Genomic DNA, 24,193 nt, shown 5'->3' with positions numbered 1-24,193 from the left:
TTTATATCCATAGTCGGCATAAATTTCATATTTCTCTCATCACCAATTTCTGTAAATTGACAGGAATTACTTTAGTTTTAAATGTGAAAAATAATGTTATAACATCTGTTGACAGACTGACAGGTGAGTGAGTTTATTTTGTGACAAAACACGGGTTTGTATAAAATGAGACAAAAATATTTTATTTTCAGTGTAAAAGGTAGAAAAGCTGTGAAGTCACTCTCTAACAAATTAACAATTACTGGGCTTCATCTCACAGACGCACAAACATTCATACACCACTTCCTTCGCTGCCGTGTGTATTCAGAACCTTAGTGAAAAAGCTTTGTATGACAGGTTGGTGAACACGTCGATGTGATCGCTGCTGCCTCCAACTGTCAGCACCTGCACAAACACAAAGTACATTGACTACAACTGGTGTTCTGTCAGATCTGACTGATGTTTAGACTGAAAAACATTTCCTAGTTACAACTGAGGCAGAAAGAATCTAGGGCTCAGTGATTTTTAGGATGTGTTGCATTCAGTGCCTCACCCGGTGCTCGGTGCTGTTGGTGTTGAGCTGCAGGGTATTGAGGCTCTGTGGGGTACAGGGGATCTGAGCTTTGACCTCTCCACCCAACAGACAGTGAGACACAAATGGTCCTTCACCCACAGCCAGGATCTACAGAAAACAAAGATGGGTCTTAAGAATGTACCAAAACCAAATGGAAATAGAAACTTCTGTAAAAAATTATCTGAACCATTTAATCTCAACATCTGAGTATTTTTTAAAATTTTTATTTAACGTGTTTTCTTAAAGTAACATAAAATATCAAATCGCCCCTTGCTTATTTTGCTTATAGCAGCATTGATCAGCCTGCACACTGCCACACTATTGTTTTTCATAATTTTTTTAGTTTTAATAATGTTTTAAAATATGGTTCATAGTGTTATAGACCCGAGGCACAGTAAGTGAAAGTATACAGGCTCAGTTTAAACTGAACATCCTTTTGGTAGAACTGTCCTGTCAGTTGTCTCTTCTGAGGTGAGTCATATACAGTGCATTCAGAAAGTTTTCAGACCCCCTTCACTTTTTTTGCTTTTATATTTCAGCCTGATACAATTCTTTGAATTCTTTTTTTTCCTCAATCTGCAGTCAGTCAAAGTGATGCAGTGGAAAACATGCAGTCATGACAAAGTGAAAACAAAATTTTGCAAATGTTTGTAAATTTATTAAAAAGGAACATTACAGACTTTTCTAAAATTCTGTTTTCACTTTGTCATTATGTGGCACTGAATGTAGATTGATGGGGGGAAAAAGTAAAACAATTGTATCAGGCTGCAACATAATAAAATTGAAAAAAGCGAAAGGGCTCTGTAAATATCCTGCATTAGTAAATCTATAAAGACGACTTCAACAGTTCAACGTGTAATATTTAGAGTTATCTATTAGCAGAAATTCAATATACTGTTCATGAATATGTCGACATTAGTGTGTAATCACTGGAAAATACGAACCACTGCATTTTCTTCACAGAGGCAGCCACGTTGCACTGCCATGTTTTTACAAACCAAACACTGTCTGGTATAACACACATTAGCACAGTGTGTCTCACCATGTCCTGGTAGAAGGTGGCCTGTCTCTGGCAGCCTGTCAAAGGGAAGATGGAGGTCGGGGACAGGGAGCGGAGATGCCACAGAGACAGAGATGGACCTCCACCACACAACTGCACCAAATTATAAATAACACACAGTCAATTCATGATTTCACAGTCACATCTACTAAAAAGCGATTGGATGATGAAAGCAACTTGGGTTCATAATAGAGTGGGGGTAGCCAACCCTGTCCTCAAGAGCCATAGCCCTCCTTATTTTCCAATTATCCATGCCATTCCAGCTTCTGATTGGCTGAACACACCTTATCCTTGTTAATGTGTTGCATCAGTAATTCTATAAAGATAACTTTAACAGTTCAATGTGTAATATGGAATATAGTTATCATAAATATGTTATCAGTGCGTAATCACCAGAAAATACCAGCAATACCTGCATTATCTTAATCTTGGCTAGGGCAGGGATAGTTGGAAATAAGCAGGCCTGTTGGCCACCACTGAGGGCAAGAGAAAGTAAGAAAATGCATTTTTAAGGTGCAAGTTTGAAGGGCATATCTTCATTATATTAATTTGTCGTTTCTTTAAAAAAAAACCAATTCATTTGATATGCATCTCCCCGTATTTCCTTTCTAATGAGGCAACCACTGTAATGTTCCTGAGTGAAGTCTTGGATGAAGTTAGAAACAGGTAAAACTGGGAGAACTGTCAAAAACAAAAGTTTAGCTACACATTGTTTTCTTTTCCCACAGGGTTATTCAAAACAGGAATGTAGAAGTGTCAGGAAGATTGAAGAATTATGCCAAATCTCCAATCAAATCCCCCCCCCCCCCCCCCCCCCCCCCCCAATCTTATTAATAAACACAAAGACAAACAATATATGACCAAAGATAGAGTCAGTGTGTGTTACTGTGTCCTTACCATCCAGTCAGAGTCAGTGGTCAAACAGCTGATCCATTTACCATACTGAGGCCGTGCACAGCTCTGAAACACACCAGACGTTTACACATGGTAACACACCAACTACAGGTGAATTGCAACAGTCATGTCTTCTCTAAAAAGCTGCTTTAAAAGCAGTGGACAATGTGTGCATTTTCAGTCATCTCACCTCATACTTGTAGACCTCAATGCAGTGAGCGCACTGACCCGTCCTGCTGTCTGAAGAAGAGGAGAATAACATGGTTATTTTCACTGTACTCTGGTGTTTTCTGATGAAAGTCTCGCTGAAACGTCCTTCGTCACTCACCCCAGATCCTCACAGCTCCATCCTCCCCCCCAGATAAGATCTCTGCCTCCCTCTCTCTCACGCTCACACAGTGGATGTAGTCTGAGTGACCCTGCAGGACCGACTGAAGAGACAGGTAATGTTTCTCATTAAACTACTTTTTTATATATTGCTGTCATGGCAGCAGTGGTATGCTGCCAATGCAAATCCAGCCAGCAAGGAAATGTTTATCTACAACCCTAACAACTAATTTCAGTTTATTTACTATAATATATTGTCTTCCAAGCTATGGAGAAATATGACTCAGGGTTTCCATGAGCACAGGTAACCCTGATATGAGAACCTTCACAGACCTTGAAGACTCCATGTTCCAGGTCCAGGATGTGGATGTTGTTGTCTCCTCCACCGACTATTAGACTGTTGTCCTGGAATGAAGAACCAGAAAGAGCAGAATGTTTTACTACACGTCACACTATAAATCAGTCACTGTGCAGCATACACACACTACACTTCAACCTTTATGTGCAATTTATCAAACATTTACGATACTAAATCATTTCTACAAATTATTGCCCATAATATGAATGATAACATTTTAAACATACAAGTGAAATGTTGACAAATAAGTCATACATAAAACACTACCTTTCTTATAGCAGAAATGGAGCGCTGTGTTAATCCCATAGAGTTGTACTGTTACAGCTGCTACTTTACAGAACTCCCAAAACAACAATAACCATTACAAGACCTCAAAAAGATACTAAAAGGACTGAATATACACTCCACAATGATATAATATCCTGGAATACACAATGTGCATCAGAGCAAATATAAAAACATGAACGTTCTCTCTATAAAACTGCTGCAGGTCAGTTCAAGGTGAAACTGTGTTACAGGCGTTCAGATTAAAGCTGCAACAATGAGTCAATTAAATGAATAGTTAACTGACAGGAAATTCATCACCAAATGTTTTCAGAATGTGTCAATACTTTAGGCATTTTTTTAAGCAAGGTCAAATATTTCCTGGCTCCAGCTTTTTAACCTTGAAAATTTGATTCTTTTCTGTGTCATACATGACAGTAAATTTACCAGTAACTACAACAACAGTATATATTTGGTTGGTTGGTCGGACATTTGAACACATCAGGTGTTGTGTGTGTCTGTACTCACACCAGGGTTGATGATCATTGAGTTGATTTCTGGGATCTCCAGACTGGATCTGTAGAAAGAAAACACACAGAACCACAAACCTCAGTAGGTGCAGTCAACAGTGTGGTCCTCTGAGACAGACAGGAAGTAAAACACATGATGTTTCTCACTTGTAGTTGGGTCTTTTTGTCCACAAAGGTTTGGCATTCTGAGGAAACAAAAAATCAAATATCTGCATCAAAATTTCACATTTGTTAAACTTTGACCCCCCACCTTTGTCATCACAGCATGTACTGTAACAAATTAACATTATATCTACATCAAAGACACACAGCCTCTTTAATTGGTGAAATATGAGTATTCAGATGCAGCTACTGAAATTGTAAATAAATAAAGAAATAAAAACACTTTGTAAGTTTCTGAAATGTAACAATGTACTGCAAGCAACAGAACAACATAGTAGCTAAGGTGGTGCCATTTTGTACAGTGCTCTCCAGAATTTAAATACTGCCCTGACCAGCATGGATCACACAGCTCAGGGCCATGGTTTTTCCATATAATGTAAAAACTTCAGTTCACTTCAGATAAACTCCTGTATACACAATATTTTGCACAAAACAAGGGCAGCAGATTTCCCCCTCCATCACTTATGCTGAAATCACATTATGAAGGGAGTTTTTATTGTCCATTAGAAACAGGAGTAATGATTAAAGCAGGAAAAAAACAGTTTAAATGCCCATATGGACACCTGACTGTTGTTTTAAGTCAGCAGAAACTGTGAAGCTGTCCTTCAACCTTATCCGTACCTTCTTGATGAGTTCGGCCCAGCTCCAAGCGCTGATTTCTCCATTTCCTGCACTCAGGAGGTGGCAGTCAGCGGAGAGGAGGGAGAAGACTGGACCTTCATGAGCTGAAGATGATGAGAAAAAAATCAAATCCTTATTCTTATTTAAATGACCTCATTTAACAACATGATTAGTAATACTATAACAACTTGTGTTCCTAACAGAGGCTACCAGTCATCTGTAGGTTAGTATCTTTCATTAATACTTGATCCAAAATAATTTAAATGCCAACAAATTTTGATTTACTGTTATATGGCATTGCTTCAAATGTATGTCTGTATAAAAATAAGAGCCCACCAAACTTTTACATAATCTGCCTGGGGGCTCAAGAATGCTGACTGTGTGTTTCCTGTTTGTGCGTTGAGGTGGACAATCTACTCAGAAACTATTTTGATTATATATATATATATACATGTGTGTGTATATATTAGCTCCAGCTTCTCAAAGGTCTGAATTTATGGCGTTTCCGTTTCTTAAACTCACAGTGCAAAAAGATATGTTGGTTGGACAAAACAAGACATTTGAAAATATCACCCTCATAAAAACATCTTTCAATGTAGGCAGGAGAATATTCCTAACTCACCAGTGAAGGTTAGCACAGGTTTCTGACTCAATCCAGTCGCATCTGGACTCAGAGCTGCAGACAGGCTGTAACAGAATCATCAATAATCACACAGCGGCACACCTTCACACCAATGTTTTAATGAGTTCTCTAAGGTGCTTTTTCAGTCTGACCTGAAGATAGCGATCTCTCCGTAGTTGTTTCCAGCTGCCAGGAATCGGCCGCAGGGAGAAAAACTCTGGGAGAAAACTGACATATGTAGGAGCTGCAGAAGAAAAACACAACATCATTACAGTTTAAACTTTGATTTTATTGCTCAGTATCAAAGCTAAATTTTTATTTACCACACTTACAGGGCAGGAGGGTTTAAATGTAAAAAAAAAAAAAAAAAAAAAAAACATTTTGAGGAGGAAAGTGAGCCAGTTGGAAGTTTATAAATCCTGAAGAAAAATATGCTAATGACACATCAACCAAAAACCTATGGTTCTTGCATAAATAAATAAAAAAAAACTAACCTTGATATCTAGACCAATGAATCTGGTCTGATCAAGTTCAGTCTTCAGTCAGTCCAGCTCTGTAATACTGTACTGTATATTTAGCCATTGTATTAAATTGTTTTGATTTGTTGCAGTTTTTGCAGTACTGTAAGTACTGAAAATCATATTCACATCTCACAGAACACTAATGCATAATTAATATTTATGATTAATTTCCAAAACAATAACAACATGTAACAAATCACGATAGAGAGAGAGAGAGAATGCTTGGCTTTCATTCAAGCTCCGACAATCTTTTGTAAACATACGAGGTAAACATACTAGTTGAGCGCTTTCAAATCTCAATGACATGCGTGTTTCTACATTTTACATCAGCCGATTCTTCACTTCAGTGGAGCTGAGTGATTTGGCAATTAGGGATTAGACCAACCGCGAATTATCGAGGACAATCTCTTTAACATGAACATGTATAAAATCTTAATGTACAAGCGAAACATATTTACTAATAGCAACAAAACACAAATCCTGCAGTTTTACACGGAGTGTGGCCGATGTTGCGCTGTGTTCCCCTGAAGGCGGGAACAGGCAGGGGGAAACCGTCAGAAATGATAATAATGGATGCTTAGAAACTTACTGTAAGTGGCCCTTTACAACTTATGAGAAAAACATCTTAACGTTAGTGACTAAAATTTAGATAGCCGAGCCGCACAAAGCGCCACCAGATACGAGCTGCCACAGACTTTAAACTGAAAGGTCAGTGAGCTTCTTTAATTCAAGTCAAAATTGAAAGTTGTATAAAGGCGGTGAACTTTACCTCTACGGGACCCATTCTGCTGGATAACGGCACGCAGCGTCCCCACAAACCTGCCAAATATGGAGTACAACTATAACAATTAAAGCCGTAAAATCACCGGCGGTAGGAAGGTAAGAAGCATTGAACTACGGCGAGGAAGTATGACGTCTCTGTGACGAAATGATTTCTGGGACATGTAGTAAAGAATGGCGGAGTAGGTTTTGATGTTTAAATCATGAAAAAGTTGATGTCTTATTACTCATTCTGTCATGTTCAGGAAGATTTCTCTGTCTCTCTGTGGAAAAACTGAGCTTGTATTCAAGTTCAGCAAATATCCTTCCTGCTGCTGTTAGACTGTACAACCAGCACTGCTCCTATAGTAGACCCCCAGCTGACCTCATCATCTATAGACCTTAAAAACTTGTAAATATACAATTTATCTGGGTGCAATATTGACCTTTTTTACACTTTATATATTTTTTTCATTTTAAATATATTTTTATTGTAAATACACTTTATTCTTACATTTTTTTATCTTGTGCTGCTGTGACGATGTAAATTTCCCCTCTGTGGGAGAAATAAAGGTTCTTCTTATCTCATCTTATCTTCTTATTGTCACAAGAAATAATACATTTTGAGATAACTGTCTAAACATTTGAGGAATTTTGAAAAAAAAAGACAAAAACTGCATTTTCATGGCTCTAACCACTTTCATTTTATTTTCAGCATATAATTTGATTTCTTAGTTAACAGCTAATACATTTATCACATCAATAGCTGATTTGAAATATTGTTTTCTGTCTTCTGTTGCAGTGACACCGTTTTGTCTGATGATTTGGTGATAATGGGACATGACATTTTGATGGCTGTGATAAAATATTACCAGAACAGAACCCTCACAGTAAACTCAAATCCTGTCTGCAGACAAACACAGAATACTTTTTTATATCATTTTAGACAGACATTTTTTTGATACCACGTTCATTATTTCAAACCTCATGCAGTCAGCAGCCAATAAGGATGAAACTGGTTGAATTTTCTTTGCTTTGACACAAAATCCATCCTTCCATCTTACTCTCTATTGTATCTGTTACATGTTTGACTGTCCTGGAAGAGGAATCCATACTCCTGAGGTTTCTGCCATTTTTCTCTCCAGTGAAAGTGTTTTAGAGACAGAGGGGTTTGTATGCTGTACAGATTTTAAAGCCTCTGAAGCAAATCTGTGCTACTGGGTCTATATAAATAAAATCTGACTTGACCTGACTTACTCTCCCTTCGTAAACCCCACAGAGGAGATTTTCTCCTCATGAAGGTGGGGGACCTTCACAAGGTGATAATCATCTGCTTGATTTGATGTCTGTCCAGGACGCAATCAATGCTGCACATCGGGACATACGTGCCAAAGATTGTTAGGCATGGCTCACACATGCACAACTCTTTTCTGAGGGTGCGAGACAGGGCAGAAGATCACATGTGGATAAGAACTTGTGGCCAAATGCAGAAGACAAGATTTATTAACTATAGCTATCCTATAGTGAATATGTAAGGTTTTATATTATTTAATTTTGTGCACTTGGAATTACTCAGCAGCCTACTGCAACATTTCTGATTTATTTACATGGCTGTGTTAGTAGCACAACCTAATAAAGAAGCTGCATTCTCCTGTTATTCCTCCTATTAGTGTGTGGGCCCCGAACAGAACTCGCACCCAAAATGCAGCCAAAGCTGAAGTGGACTGGATGTAGAGAAATGCCTTTTACCAAATGTGGTAATTTTTTAAACACCTACACAGGGACAATAGAGGGTGGAGGTTGAGGAGGTCACTTTGGGCCTAATGGCGAATATTTGTCTTGAGAGCCCTAAACCGATTAAGCTGACCATTGGAAACACTACACAAAATGATCGATGAATTCATTAAAAACGAATGGATCAGTTGATAATGTTTGTTAGCTGTAGCTTGAAAGGCGTAGACCCACTCCTTGGCCATATCCTACAATAAACCCTAACAGAGGGACATTTCTACACCGGACCTCCTTTAATTCGATCCCAGGACGCACATTTGTCTTCGTTTGCTGATAAACTGACCCAGGAGTGTCATTTGCCCTATGATCACCCAGCAGCGGCTTGACTCGGCTCGGCTCGGCTCGGGTATTCCCAGCGGCTGACAGGCCAAGCTGCACCAAGTGCGTCTGTTTGTCTTCGGTCTGCATCAAAATGGACACAAATGGCACAGATGAGCTCTTTGAGACATAGACTAAGACGTTTGCGCTCCCCGAGGAGCTGTAATCCGATGCTGGAAGAGCAAACTTGGTTTTCTGGGGCTGGTGAAATTTTATTCTGCGCATGATGACGCGTAAAAGCGTGCGCTCCGGCTCCGCACGGCTAGCAGCGGCAGCGGCAGGAAGTATGCTGTCGAAGCGGCGGTAGGGGGGAGCGAGCCAAGAACCAAAAGTCGGTGTTTTTAATAGGAGGAGGAAAAAATAACCATGCCTAATCCGTGAAAGTTGCACATTTTGCATCTCCACGCAGTGCATTGTTCACCGTGCGGGCGCAGAGGCCAATTGAGGGGTAAGTGTGGAGCGTAAATCGGCTGAAAAAGCAGGTTTTCCATCAGCGGGGGCCGCGGTGTGTTTGTCGAGATCTTTGTGTAGCTCCGGGCTAGCCTCACATTGCTACGGCTAGCTGGAGCGCTAACCTCCGCCAGCTTTTCCCTCACGTCCATCTCCAACTTTTTCAGGTGGAAATAAAGCTCAGCTGATCTCTAATTCGCGCCCCTCCGTGTTTGGGTTGTTTGTGTGACTGTTTGCCATTTTGTTGTTTTGAACTTCCGTTTTACCCCCTTTCTCTCATCGCAGGGGGCTGCTAACTAGCCAGGTGCTAAGGCTAACGCTAGCTCTGCTGTGTGCCTAGCGTTACCTTCCACCGCTTATCCCCATAACACAGTTTATAGAAACGTGTAAAATGGTCCGGGTTGTTCATGCGGGTATTTTGCATCGTGTTTCCACTAAGCGAACTTTGCTCAGTGCTCAATTGTAGCTGACGCGCCAGCAGGTTGTGTTTGTGGGGCTAAAAAGCGTGGCTAGCCCGTTAGCATGGGGAAAATGGCTTGCTGCTCGAAAGCCATTTTCCGATGGAAATGGGGTCTCGGTGAAAGTGGGCTGATGGCTGTAGGTGTTGTCCCTGCTCGGCTGCTACTATCATGTCGGAAATACACGGTTAGGACTTGAGGATTTTCCACCCTCCGTGCTCTCCCCCACACCTAGCCGGACTCGGGCGTCTCTTCTTCGATTAAATTGGGGGAGTCGGCCGAAGGAAATGTCGGTCGTGTGTCGGCGAAGAGACCCCGCTTTGTCCCGATAAATTTAAGCTGGGGCTGAACCCGACCGAGAGGAGACGGGCCAAGGTCAGGGAGCCCTGCTGCGGCTTGAGCGGCTCTTTCTGAGTCAAAATAAAACGAAATGGTTTTCAGATGTGGAGTTTGACATAAAACACCAACAGCCACGGGTTGAATAGTTGAAACCTTCCTCTGGTTGTCTCCGATCAAAACAAGGCGTGTGAGCAGACCCGGGTTATTTGTGCTCGGGGACGACAACATTTGAATCCCGGCGACCTGAGACGGTTTTAAGGACAGGAACATTTTCGTGCATTGGTCGTCTTTGAATAAAGTGCACTTTAATCAGCCAGCCGCGCTTTTTGCAGCGCAGGCTCGGTTTGTTTACATTATCTGTGCTAGAAACTCGGAGGCAGAAAAAAAAAAGCTGGCAGGGAAAAAGTGAAAGGATCGCGATTGGCTGCTGATGAGAGAGAGCCCTGATTCAAATGTGTTTGTGAATGAGATGCTTCATTTGACACATCTCGGTTGGATTATTTGATCATTTTTTTTCAGTGCACTTGCAGAGTAAGATTTTTTTTATTATTCTTAGGAGGGAAATGTGTCGCTACAGTAACACAATAAACAGAAAAAGTCTTAAATAGTAAAACAATACTAATTATACTAATAACTATACTAATAATATTTAATTTAAGATACTTGAAATTACAAAGCTGTATAGTACACCAGCCCAGTAATATTATGCATGGGCTATCATTTGATTATTTTTGATTATTGATTAATCCCTAAAAGCAAATGCAAACCTAAAGCTATTTGCTGAACTATTGTGTGACATACAAAAGCAGCAAATTCTCACATTTACAAAGCTGCTGATTGTTTTTGCTTAATTACTGAAAAGGCCAAACAGTTTTTGTTAATCTGCTAATCAATTATTGACCAGTTGTTGCAGCTCTAGTGTGGAGAGAGGTCAGTAATGCAGCATTTCCCCTATAGTAGTTCAGGTATAGCATGTCGCCATGCCTTGACAACAGTCCATTTGTTTCTAATACCATCCAGTATACACTAATTTGGAAATAATCATGTGTGTTGGGGGGTCTCTGTCAGGTGCTTCTCTCTGTGTCTCCTCTCTGCTTTAATTCACTTCTGACTTTGGTAGAAAAACAAACAAACAAACCCAGAAATTTATGAAAAACGCAAATGAGTATGACCCGTGAATATCACTTTATTGGATTTCATATTCATTCCATGTTTATGGAAACAAGGTGTTACCTTCGTAAGTGTGTGATATTTTCTAACTGAGCTGAAATGTCACAGCATTTGTCTCCTGTCTGCATTTTCAGTGCATTACACCAATGTTATGTTGTCTCAGTAATCAGTGTCATTATAATAAGATATCTGATCATTAAGTAATGGTCAGAGCAAATTTATGTTATAGTGAAGCTCGAGTAAACATGAGAAGAGTTCCCATAATGCATCTAATGTTAGTTAAAGTTTAGCTATTAACACTAATGTGAGCATGGCACCACCTAACCAGGCATGCACGCTGCTCATGATGAGAAAATGAAGTTTGTTTCATATCAACTTCAGAGTTTATTATAGTTTTGATATGTTTTATGTGTATTTTAACTTTTATTTTTCTTAAACATTGCTTTTCTTTCTTTCATTGTAATTGGTAACTTTGACAGTTATTTGTGTAGAATAAATGCATCTTAAATTAATACTCAACTTGTTTGCCTTGATCTTTACGTGGAAATTGCCAACCACAAGTCTTGTTTTGTGAGAAATAAATATAATTTTAGTTTATGCTCACAAAACCTTTCATCTTCTTGTTACTATGCCAAAAAACCCTACACAGAATTACAATTAATCAGTTATTAATCTTTTAATGAATATTTAGTTTGAATCTATCATATATCAGTCCATCCATGCTAACAAAATCTTGCTTAGTACATAGATGTCCTCTGGGAAAGTCCTTAAGCTTCATCCTCATATCTTTTATTGTAGATTTTTTTTTTTAATGGTTACTTTTATGACTGTATGAATGGTTGTCTATAGGAAAGCAAAAGCACATGCATAAAATGTTGAATATGTCAGATTATAAATGCTTCAGAAAACAATACTTCAGCTTTGTAAAAACAGCAGTAGTGCCTCCATGTGGTTAAATATTTTTAAAACTGTAGCACTGTACATTTTTGCTAATATCTGGTCAACCAAAAATAGTAATGAATAAGTGCACACGGTATCATTTTTGTTTTACCACTAAAAAAAAGAGAGATTATAAATCACAACTCCTACATGTTTACTTAATTTAATTAATAAATGAATTAAACTATATTAATGATTACAAATCTCCACAACTACCACACACTTAGACATATGGTCACTTAAAAATATTGTAACGTTATTAGTGCCACAACCTTGTGGCCAGTAACAAAACCCTACATCTTTTAATTTTCCACCTCTCGTACTCCCGCATCCATACAGCTGGAAATGAGCTTTCACTTCCACATTATCCAGCTGAGTAATTGCCTCAGCAGCAGCAGCAGCCGCTTGCTTTCAGCAATTACATGGCCTTTTCTTCAGGAGACACATTCTGGTTTATTCAGTGAGTTTATTCAGGATGAGGACAAACCAACACAGCAGCTGAATACTGTAGTGAATACTGTTGCTTAACCAGAGGGAAGGAAATATATCCTGTCTAAAATAACATCACACTGACAGCATTTGTGATCCTATTTGTGATATTAGTACAGAATGGCTTGTATAGTGTATACTGTTGTTTAACCTATTGTATGTTACTGGTGAAGGTTAAATTAATGTATTTAAACAACCCTGGCCGAGTCCATATTGTGCTCACATGGAGGACTAGGGTTAAGTCTCTATGTTGCTGTCAAAAGCTCTCACATGACAAGGTGAACATGAGTGACTTTAAAATGATCTAAAATCAGTGTAAATGCTTTTTTAAGTCTTTTTGCTACCAACCTGTGTAAATACAGGTTCAACATTGCATGCTGGTGGATGTGGCTGAAAAATCTTTAGGGCAAACACAGCATCGACTGAACTGATGTGCAGCCAGAAGTCTTAGTAGATAAAACTCAAACTTGTCTGCAAGACTCCTCAACTGCAGGGCTAAAATAAATCATTTGTGATGTTAGTCAGGAAAACTTTAATGAGTTTCAGATTAATTTGTTTTGTTAAACAATATTTACTTTATTTAATATGTTTCTGCTTTTCTTAGTGTGTGTGCGTGTGTGCGCGCGTGAGAGTACCTGGTCTTATTTTCCTCAGCCTTCCTATCTGTCAGACCGCAGCTCATCAGGAGCTTTCCTGCGTGAGTGTTTTCCTCACCCCTCCTCCTCTTCATTCCCTCCCCCTAACATTTTCCTCTCCCGCCAATCAAACCCTCCTCCACACCTTTACTTTCCACTGCCTTCCTTTTTCCTGTCCATTTTTTTCCTTCGTTCTTCGTTCCTAACCAACTACCAGTGAGCACCCCTCCCCCCTTTCTCCATCTTTGTATGTCTGCCTCTGCCTTCCGTTTGTCGCTACAGTTGCTTCAGAAGGTAGACTCCTTTGACTTTTTGCTTACTTCGATTCCTCTTTAATCTTAAGTGAATAAACTTGCAATTTTTTTGAGCTTTTGACATTGAATTAACAAACCATTAGTTGCATATTAATTATGAATAAAAATAGGCATTCAAAATCATTCATTCATTTATTATATTCAGTGTCTTATTGCTTAATTACCAATACATTTTTGTTTGTTTGTTTGTTTTTCTTTTTTTAAATTTCACCAGCAATGTGACCTTATGTTTGCCCCAGGACTGGAAAAAATTAGGTACGAACATATTTAGTTGACACCTGTATTTGAATTATAAATGAACACAAAATTAGGATTTTGTTTAAAATTGTGGAGGTTCCATTTGCATCCTTCACTATTTAATGAGTGAGTAACACAAGTGAAAAGGCATCCAAAAGAAAGAGCTATACTGCAGACTTCAAAGTGCAGGAAATAAAGTATGCAGCTGAAACAAATTTTAGAGTGAGTGTTGCATTTAGGCAACCTGAGAGATGAGGAGGAGAAGCTGCTCTGACTTCTCCCTGACGTTGGCATAGTTGCTTAATGTTATTTGACACAGATGAAAAAATTTTGTAATGCGTTTCTGCTCGTTGTTATACCTAGCCCACGTTCTTGATAGGCACATTTAGACTATAAGTAGTATAATTAGAAATGTGATTTATGTATGTTCTTTTTTTTCTGTTCAATAAGGCCATTTTTGCTAACTAATATTCCAATGGGACTTATACTCTGGAAAATACAGTATGTGTTCTTCACTGTGGTTAATATTTGACCAGCTGCTGGAAGCACCCATTACCTTCTACACATACCCTGGAAAAGTACAAAAACTGTTGTCATTGCTATGTCACATATTCAGTTCATCACTTCTGTGTTGATTATGTTTGATACCTGTTTGACTACTACTTGTCCTGAATGGCAGCACTGAATTTGCAGCATTGCTCTCTGTTGTCTCACACTGAGCCCCAGGCCTGCTGCTCTCTGCTAGTTTAGCTTCAGCATTAGCCTCATGCAACTAAATACCAAACATCCAAAACTCTGGATTTTTTTTTAACGATGTCATGCTGCAATGGTTATCAGCAAGAGTGCCTCACTGAGCTGAGAAAGCCACACTGCCACTTAAATTATCTACAGCACTTAATCAGTAAGCAATGATTGATATTCCTAATTAAAACACTTTCTATACATTATATGAGTTTATTGGATTAAAGCTAGTGGCCCAATTTAACTTCCTGTCACTAATTTACTGTGGCAGATACAGGTTATAAGCAGGCTATTGTAAAATCCATGAAGGTGCTGGACCCCGGTTAGGTTAATCAGGCTGTACTAAGATCACATGTCATAGCAGAAGATTTAAATGATGAATGGTTTTTGAATTAAGGTGTAGTTACGTGTAACGTGTGTGTGTTTGTGTTTCTTAATGTGCCTGGGCAGACTAACATGGCTGCCTACTGTAATCGGTTACAGATTAGTAATTAGTTTAATCCATCACAGCTACTTGCTTTAATTACTCTGGTCCTTAAAGAACTACTGATCTGATTATTGGCTGGTTAGTGAGGGTTGGGTCTGTGTGCTGTGTGAAACACATGCTGAGTGCACTTTGTATTTAATTACTGGGTAATCATTTTTAGGCAAAAATGAATGAAATGACAAACTATGTAAAGGTTATTTTTTTAAGGTCTTAAAGAGGGCAAAAGGCGTCTTTCAGGTTTTGGACTATTGGTCAGACAAATCAAGACATTTAAAGGACACAGATTCTGATGAACAATTAATTGGTTTATCAATAATATAATTGAAGGTTGGAGGTACTGTATAATTATAAACAATTCCTTGTTAAATGCCCCTTTTATTCTGCGTCCACCATGTTGGCAGGTGCAGTGCCCTTCCTCAGTGTCATGTGTTGCCAGGAACAAACAGTGGTGTGTCAATATTAGACCATCAGCAGCCTCAGTGCACTACAGACTGTTTGATTTCCAGCCCAAGCATCAAAAAGCTGGGTTCTTCTTTCTTTTTACTTTTCTTAATGACAAAGGGTGGATATTAGTTGTAAATATTCAGTTCTGTTGTAGAATATGATACTTCACTATACAGAGGAACACTAACTGAGTCTTATACAATGAACAATTTACATTTAATTATAAGATAGTGAGTCAAAAGGTAAATGAAAGAGTGCAGACCAGGTCAGAAAATTATAACACAGTGTATTCCTTGTACCAACCAATTTAACCAAATGTGTGTTGGATTACAAAAACACTGGGCTGCCTTACCTGTTATGAGCCAGTGCCAATTATGTTAAAAATGGCAAACATTTGCTCAAATATGCTGAAATATTTAGAAAAGTTTAACATCAAATGTCTGATCAAATTCATAATATGGGTTTGTTAACTCTGAGCAATTAGTTCCTGATTTAAATTAAGTTCTCCAGTTTTGGACTGGACTACACTAGACTCTAGAAACAGTTAGGGTATGTCTTCCATTTGCTAATGAATTGCTTATTAAGTAAGCAGAATATTATCTTTCCTAATGATTGTTTTATTTACAAAATTCTGGAAATTATAAAATAATAAGTGGCCAGAGTGATATCTTGAAGTTCCCTCTATTTATTTTTCGTCAGTAGTACAATAACCAATGGTATTTAGTTTTATCTTAATTGACAAAAAAATTAAACATCCACAGATATCTGTCCATCTTCAGCCTATCTGCTGCTGCTCTGACAGTACACCAAGTTGTTCTCAGACTTGCACAGTTAGAGTAGTTAATGTCATTTTGATTTCATTGACTTTATTATTGATTAATGGCTTTGTATTCATAATAACTGATGAAATAGGAAGTCTGTGCAACATAAAATGGGTCACAAGCTCTAGTGGTCTGAGGTGACATCTTCACATTGCTGGAAATTTTTTATTTCTGTCAGTTCAAACCACAAAGATATAAAGCAATCCAAAGATGCTCATATTTGGGAAACTGAACCTCAAGAATATTTTTGATAATTGTTTGGATGATATAATAAATTGTGTGTTTAGACTGTGTACTTCTAAAATGTAAAAACAAAAAAAAAAAACAAGTTATAAAAAATATTCTGACAATATTACCTACCCTGCACAAAATTTACTACTTCACTGCTCCAAAGTTTTTAAAAAGCCTTTGTATAGATTGCCATTGGAATTATGTAGAGTAACCCTCTTTTTCTCCATGTCTCCACAGTGATACCTCATTGGCTGGTGTGTCCCCCGCAGGCCCACCACCTCCCAGGTGGGCCCTGATTGGCTGGACTTGCCTGGCTGGATGGCTCCTGGGGAGAATATGGCAACTTTTGTTACCCTCAACTGAAGAGCTAAGCCTCATTGCTTCCTCCACCTACTCCTTGACATCACTGTTCATTGCTCTGTTGTGAACCGTGATTCCCTCCAACAGATTTGCTGTAGAGTACTATGGCAATGCATGATATGAGTCGTGCCAAGGGTTTCCCCTGTAAAGAGTGTGATATGGTTTGCCCGAGTACTCCAAGTCTTCTAGAGCATATGAAAGCACATTATCAGCAAGAAGAAAGTGGACGTTTTGAATGTGAACAGTGTGGTCGAATTTACAAGCACGCAGCTAGCCTAGCAAATCATAAAAAATCTCACGAAGTAGGTTCATTTCAGTGTCCCGTTTGTACCCGTACCCTGCCTAATGCAGTGGCGTTAAAAAACCACCTCCGTATCCATACATTGTCCCCCAGTAGTGCGCACACAGAAGAAGAGAGTGAAGAAGTATCAGAAGAAGCAGGCCCGGACGAGAGGGACTACGGTCTCGCCCAAGACCTCTCTGACGGGTTTGGGCGCTCCCACTTGAATAACAGTGGTATGGGACATAGTGTCCTACAAAGCCACGAGACAGACGACCACGGAAAAAAAGGCTCCCCTGAATCTGACGACGCTTGGGACAGGCCATTCAAGTGTGATCAGTGTGATAGAACCTACCGACACCACGGTAGTTTGGTGAACCACAAGAAGTGTCACCAACAAGGAACTTTTAAGTGTTCTGTGTGTTTCAAACAATTTAGCAATCTGGCTGCCCTAAACAGCCACGAGAGAACTCATTCGAAGTTCAAGACCCCTGGGGCATCCATGGTAAGCAGCAGCAGTAGCAGCAGCAGCCTCCATGATTCGGAGCGCAGCAGCGGCACCCAATCGTCCCAAAGCAACGACACAACCTCGTGTTTCTGCCATTTGTGTCAGGTAGCTCTGCCAAATAAGGCAGACTTCCAAGAGCATATCCTGCTGCACAACACAGCCTCACCCTCCCTTGGCCTGCCACGCAGTTTCCCAGGCATCATGCCACACAATCTGAGTGCGGTTCGATCTCCAGCATACACCCCTGCCCTAGGGGACCCACTTCCCTTGCCACCCCTCCCCAGTGAGAAAAGAGGTCCCTATGATCCCATAATGGGCCCTCCAGTCAACAATCCAATTTATACATGTGCATACTGTGGCGCAGGACACCCTGATTTGGATACCTTGAAAGTCCACTATCTAACCCATGATCCACACCCTGCACCCCATGGCCAAGACAGCTCCCTCCTCAACTCAGACACATTAAGTTCTGGATCACAGGGTTCTGTGTCTTCTCCCTCTGGAGGCCGTGTGCCCCAGGCCAATTCACCTGATGATGGAGAGAGGCGGTTTAAGTGTGGAGAATGTGGCAAAAGTTACCGTCATGCAGGAAGCTTAGTCAATCACAAACGCTGCCATCAGACAGGCCACTATCAGTGCACCATCTGCTGTAAACAGTACCCTCACTTGGCAGCGCTACACAGCCACCTGCGAAGCCACAAAGGTCGTCCCTCAAACCAGTCTATTAATAATGACAGCAATGACTGGCTTTCTCCGGAGCCACTAACTTTAGATTCCCAACAAAGCTACGTGCAGGAGGGTAGTGGTGCCACCACTCCAATCTCACTGCCAGGAAATCTTGGTGATGCTGCCCATTTTGTGCCAGATGGTGGCCACAGCAGTGGGTTAGACTCTCTTGAGTTTCATGATCGCTTTGATGGTAGCTCACTTTCCCAGACCAACTCTACTCACCGTCAGGCCGACAGACATGTGTGCGCCGACTGTGGTGAGATGTATGGGGATGTATCTGGCATCAAATCACACATGTGTCCACGCCGTGGCCAGCAGCAGCCACAACAGCAAGGCAATATGTCCAATGGTTTTATGGGAAACATGAATTATCACAGCTCCAGTGGAACCTCGCTGTCTGCTGGAAGCTCCGGGAGCATGAAAGAAGGTAGCAGCCAACGACAGTACTCCCAAAGTGGAGGCAAGAGAATGGGGAGCAATGACAAAGATGATGATGATGATGGTGAAGTATATCAGTGCTCAGTGTGTGGCAACCACTATGCTAGCCTCAGAGCTCTCAGGAGCCACCTGCGTAGCCATGCTAATAACCCAACAGGGCCAGGACCTTCTAACCTGGGACCTGGGGATTGGAGGATGATCTGCTCCACCTGTGGCCAGAGCTTCTCCAGAAAGCAAGATCTCCTGAATCACCAGTTAGTCCATGGCCCCCAAAGGCCAGATGGTCAGCAACAGGGTATTGGAGGCAGCTCAGCTAATGGCAATGACAAGATGGACGGACGCAACCACATCTGTGTAGACTGTGGCATGTTTTTTGCTGACCGCCACCACCTGATTACCCACCTATGCCCTGGTAAGAATCAGTCCGTCTCACTGAACAAGCAGGGCCTGAATGGAGCCAAAGGTACATCTGGAGGTGATGGCGTAGGTGGTGGAGTTGCCGGAGGAAGCCGTGATGTTGGCAGTGATGGACGTAGGCCTATGGTTGACCAAAGTGACAAACCCCACAAGTGCGACCAATGTGGACGAGGATACAGACACCCCTGCTCACTCCTTAATCACAAGAAGTCCCATAAGACTGGTGTTTTCCGATGCTTGGTGTGCCAGAAACGCTACTACAATCTGCTGGCTCTCAAAAATCACCAAAGGACCCACTTTGATCTAAAGAGGTAAGTCCCAAGTTCCATTTTTGATTGATTCCATGTTCTGAATTTAAAGATAATGCAACATTTTACACATTTTAGTAAACTGAAGTTAATAGTAGACACACAATTAGGAACATAATATATGTTTGGCATTGGGGTAAACGGGTGTTGCTTACGTTTAGAGGTCTACCTATTAATCAGGCCTATTTTCACCATTTTTAAAATAATTAGCATCAGCCAGTGGCTGAGCATTTAAGTGGATTAACAGGCATGCGCATCTGCTGGCAGCCCTGTGTTGTTGTTGTTGTTGTTGTGATCTGTAATAAAAGCAATATAGAAGAAGAAAGTTGCAGTGGAATTCATGGTGGAGATTAAAGCCACAAGTAAGCTGAAAAGGTAACTTTAGCAAATGGAGTTGTTGACTGTTCAGACTATGAATAATGGGTTAAACTTATTCTTAAAGTTAGTAGGCGTAGTTGTGCACTCGCCAGGTAATTAGCTAACTCACTTTAGTTGAAGTAGAGATGAAATAGAAATAACATGCTGTATTGTAAATCACTGCTATTATACTTCTTTGTGAACTACACTTCTGCTTAAGTTTTTACATTAAATGTAATGTTGCTCCACATGGCTAATTTGCATACATCAGCATAAACACATGGCTAAACGTAAACACTGCTAAGTTACTAATCAAATTACATATATTTGCTGTTACACAAGGATGTAAATTTACTATACATTTATGGATAGTGAATTAGGCAAACCTTCACGAACTTTTTTTTTTTTTTTTTTTTTCTTCCCCCCCAAAGAAAACAACCAGGTTCACATGAGAAAGTAGTGTCAGATGGTATTGTCTGACTGCATTACCCATAGTAACTCATTAAGCAGTTAGAATTATACAGTGGGTACGGAAAGTATTCAGACCCCTTTAAATTTTTCACTCTTTGTCATTGCAGCCATTTGCCAAAATCAAAAAAGTTAATTTTATTTCTCATTAATGTACACTCAGCACCCCATCTTGACAGAAAAAACCAGAAATGTAGAAATTTTTGCAAATTTATTAAAAAAGAAAAACTGAAATATCACATGGTCATAAGTATTCAGACCCTGTGCTCAGTAGTGAGTAGAAGCACCCTTTTGAGCTAGTACAGCCATGAGTCTTCTTGGGAATGATGCAACAAGTTTTTCACACCTGGATTTGGGGATCCTCTGCCATTCTTCATTGCAGATCCTCTCCAGTTCTGTCAGGTTGGATGGTGAATGTTGGTGGACAGCCATTTTCAGGTCTCTCCAGAGATGCTCAATTGGGTTTAGGTCAGGGCTCTGGCTGGACCAGTCAAGAACGGTCACAGAGTTGTTCCGAAGCCACTCCTTTGTTATTTTAGCTGTGTGCTTAGGGTCATTGTCCTGTTGAAAGGTGAACCTTCGGTCCAGCCTGAGGTCCTGAGCACTTTGGAAGAGGTTTTCTTCCAGGATATCTCTGTACTTGGCCGCATTCATCTTTCCTTCAATTGCAACCAGTCGTCCTGTCCCTGCAGCTGATAAACACCCCCACAACATGATGCTCCCACCACCATGTTTCACTGTAGGGATTGTATTGGGCAGGTGATGAGCAGTGCCTGGTTTTCTCCACACATACCGCTCACAATTAACGCCAAAAAGTTCAATCTTGGTCTCATCAGACCAGAGAATCTTATTTCTCATGGTCTGGGAGTCCTTCATGTGTTTTTTGGCAAACTCTATGCGGGCTTTCATGTGTCTTGCACTGAGGAGAGGCTTCCGTCGGGCCACTCTGCCATAAAGCCCCGACTGGTGGAGGGCTGCAGTGATAGTTGACTTTGTGGAACTTTCTCCCATCTCCCTACTGCATCTCTGGAGCTCAGCCACAGTGATCTTTGGGTTCTTCTTTACCTCTCTCACCAAGGCTCTTCTCCCACGACTGCTCAGTTTGGCTGGACGGCCAGGTCTAGGAAGAGTTCTGGTCGTCCCAAACTTTTTCCATTTGAGGATTATGGAGGCCACTGTGCTCTTAGGAACCTTGAGTGCTGCAGAAATTCTTTTGTAACCTTGGCCAGATCTGTGCCTTGCCACAATTCTGTCTCTGAGCTCCTTGGGCAGTTCCTTTGACCTCATGATTCTCATTTGCTCTGACATGCACTGTGAGCTGTAAGGTCTTATATAGACAGGTGTGTGCCTTTCCTAATCAAGTCCAATCAGTTTAATTAAACACAGCTGGACTCCAATGAAGGAGCAGAACCATCTCAAGGAGGATCAGAAGAAATGGACAGCATGTGAGTTAAATATGAGTGTCACTGCAAAGGGTCTGAATACTTATGACCATGTGATATTTCAGTTTTTCTTTTTTAATAAATTTGCAAAAATTTCTACATTTCTGTTTTTTTCTGTCAAGATGGGGTGCTGAGTGTACATTAATGAGAAATAAAATGAGCTTTTTTGATTTTGGCAAATGGTTGCAATGACACAAAGAGTGAAAAATTTAAAGGGGTCTGAATACTTTCTGTACCCACTGTATTTTAAATCAAATGGATCAAGTTATACCTTTTTTGGATCATAGATTCTGTGATTGGATCATAAGTCTGCTATTTGGTTGACAGCATAAGGAAGTAGAGAGGGAGAGAAATGGAGAGAGCAAGATGGAGTCAGCAGAAAGAGCACTTTTATAAGGCACTGTATAAATGTCACATTCTGCTTAGGAGCGGAGGACACATACAAGTCTGATCCTAGAGTTCTGCTTGTTTTTTTGACAGAAAGAGTAAATACCCACTAAAAGAAAGTTGTCCCAACATATTGGCCAAAAAGCAGTGGCATCATAAATTGGACTTCGGCTGCACTGCTCTTTAATAATCGGCATAGGCCATAGGAAAAACCCATATAGGACTCTTGTCCTAGAAATTAGGGATGCGCCCATACCACTTTTTTTCCCCAGACGAAGTTTGAGTACCTGCATTTAGTACTTGCTGATACAGAGCACCAGAAAAAGTACCTAATAATGCTTCTAAAAATACTGTTACCATAAATGTGCATGGACCTTACAGTTAGTTTGTTTTGAGCTTTACTTTCTCACTGTAATTGGATTAATTATATAACAGGTGTCTGTGCAAATTAACTTAAAACAATGGTGGCAACTTCACCTTGTTTCATACTTTCACCATGTCAGGTAAGCACTTTCAGATTTGAATTAGCAGGGCCCATGATCTTCCAATAAACTAGCAGCTTCTGTGGCATCATCCTCTCATCTCTGCTGACAACAGCATCCCATCTGCTGGACAGGTGCTTGATTAGAGGGCCAGTCTTTAAAGTCTAATTCAAATTTTTATATACAGGTCTCATTGCACTCAAGTCGTACCTACATACATTTACCTTTTTTTTTTCTTTTTTTTTTCTTCACATTCACGAGACTTCACTACAATCAGAATAACATGCATTGTACAGGTTTAACTGAGTGAACAGAGCACCAGGTATTTGCTTTTCCTTAAGTTTGTGTTTTGCTTGTTCACCAGGTGTTGTAAGGGAAAAAAACAAAACAAAACAGAAATACCACAATGTAATATTACTCTGTTGCAGGTAAAAGTCTTCATTCTAAATTTTGCGTAAGTACAAAATATCAGAATCAGAATGAGCTTTATTGCCAGGCGTGTTTACACATACAAGGAGTTTGTTTTTGTAACAGAAGCAGAAGCTTCCACAGTGCAACAAGATGACAGTAACGGGACAAAAAAAACAGATTAAAGAATAAAAATAGAAGTAAATAGGGAATAATAATGTACAAATTGACAATTGTCTGGACAGGTATATTATCATAGACAGTTTTGTTAGTACAAGTATATTATGTGCAAATTCAAAATGTAAACTAAGTATGTGTGTTACATAAATAAGTGTATAAATGTATAAATAGTAATGTATAAAAAATGGATTGCCTGAAGGAAGAAACTGTTTCTGTGCCTGGCCATTCTAGTGAGCGGTGCTCTGTAGGGTCCACCAGACAGAAACAGTTCAAAGAGGGAGTGGGCTGGATGTGAGGGGTCCAGAGTGATTTTCTTAGCCCTTTTGCTCAGTAAACAAAAGTTCACACAGTTGCTCACATAAGTACAGTTCTTGGGGAGTAGGTAGTGTTGTACCAGTGATTTGCTCAGCAGTGCGGACTATCCGATATAGTCTTCTGAGGTCAGATTTGGTAGCTGAGCTGAACCAGACAGTTATAGAAGTTCAGGGGATGGATTCAGTGATGGCAGAGTAGAGCTGTTTCAGCAGCTCCTGTGGCAGGTTGAACTTCCTCAGTTGGTGAAGGAAGCTAGCATCAAAAGCTACTAAGTAGCAAAAGTAAAAATAGTCATTGTGCAGAATGGCATATATCACATTTATCTGAATCCCCTTAGGGATTAATAAAGTTTATCTTAATATCTTATTTTATTTTACATGAATGTATAAAATATTATTGGATTATGACAAGTAAAATTAAACAACTCTGCCAACATCGAGCACGAGTGAGCTGCAGCGGAGTGTCCTCCTGAATGCCAACACTCACTCCAAAATTTATTTCACCTGCAGACTTTATTACCTGCACGTTGAAGTCTGCAGTATAGCTCTTTTTTTTTTGGGTAGCATTTTCACTTGTGTT

The 24,193-nt window shown here is 40.1% G+C and overlaps 2 protein-coding genes across 3 annotated transcripts in view; one reads left to right on the top strand and one right to left on the bottom strand.

Moving 5' to 3' along the window:
* Positions 1-203: 203 nt before the first annotated feature.
* On the bottom strand, positions 204-6,820 carry thoc6 (THO complex 6). Its single transcript, XM_026324231.2, has 13 exons — positions 6,682-6,820; positions 5,544-5,635; positions 5,392-5,456; positions 4,770-4,873; positions 4,134-4,171; positions 3,985-4,033; positions 3,168-3,239; positions 2,836-2,938; positions 2,698-2,747; positions 2,511-2,573; positions 1,596-1,706; positions 533-661; positions 204-384 (listed from the first exon to the last, which is right to left on the bottom strand). The coding sequence occupies exons 1-13, from the start codon at positions 6,694-6,696 to the stop codon at positions 304-306; spliced, it is 972 nt and encodes a 323-aa protein (XP_026180016.1). The 5' UTR covers positions 6,697-6,820; the 3' UTR covers positions 204-303.
* A 2,252-nt stretch (positions 6,821-9,072) lies between these two features.
* Positions 9,073-24,193, top strand: part of LOC113140415 (zinc finger protein 850) — a 29,577-nt gene continuing 14,456 nt past the window's right edge. The window contains exons 1-2 of one of the 2 annotated variants that reach the window (XM_026324166.2): positions 9,073-9,228; positions 16,773-19,578. In XM_026324166.2, coding sequence (XP_026179951.1) covers positions 17,000-19,578 — 2,579 coding nt within the window. In that variant the 5' untranslated portion in view covers positions 9,073-9,228; positions 16,773-16,999. Of the gene's footprint in view, positions 9,229-13,788; positions 13,830-16,772; positions 19,579-24,193 lie in introns of those variants that run through there. The other variant, XM_026324167.1, reaches the window with a different exon arrangement.

The sequence above is a fragment of the Mastacembelus armatus genome, chromosome 8 (genome assembly GCF_900324485.2).
Source record: "Mastacembelus armatus chromosome 8, fMasArm1.2, whole genome shotgun sequence".
Classification (NCBI taxonomy): domain Eukaryota; kingdom Metazoa; phylum Chordata; class Actinopteri; order Synbranchiformes; family Mastacembelidae; genus Mastacembelus; species Mastacembelus armatus.
Note: the sequence above shows the minus strand (reverse complement) of the source record. Positions and strands in the feature narration are given on the sequence as shown.

Excerpts from the sequence above, each read along its gene's own strand:
- thoc6 (XM_026324231.2), bottom strand. Across the intron at positions 4,034-4,133 it reads ACAAAAAGACCCAACTACAA|ATCCAGTCTGGAGATCCCAG; the intron begins GTGAGAAACATC and ends TTCTTTCTACAG. Across the intron at positions 1,707-2,510 it reads CCACTGACTCTGACTGGATG|TTGTGTGGTGGAGGTCCATC; the intron begins GTAAGGACACAG and ends AATTTGGTGCAG.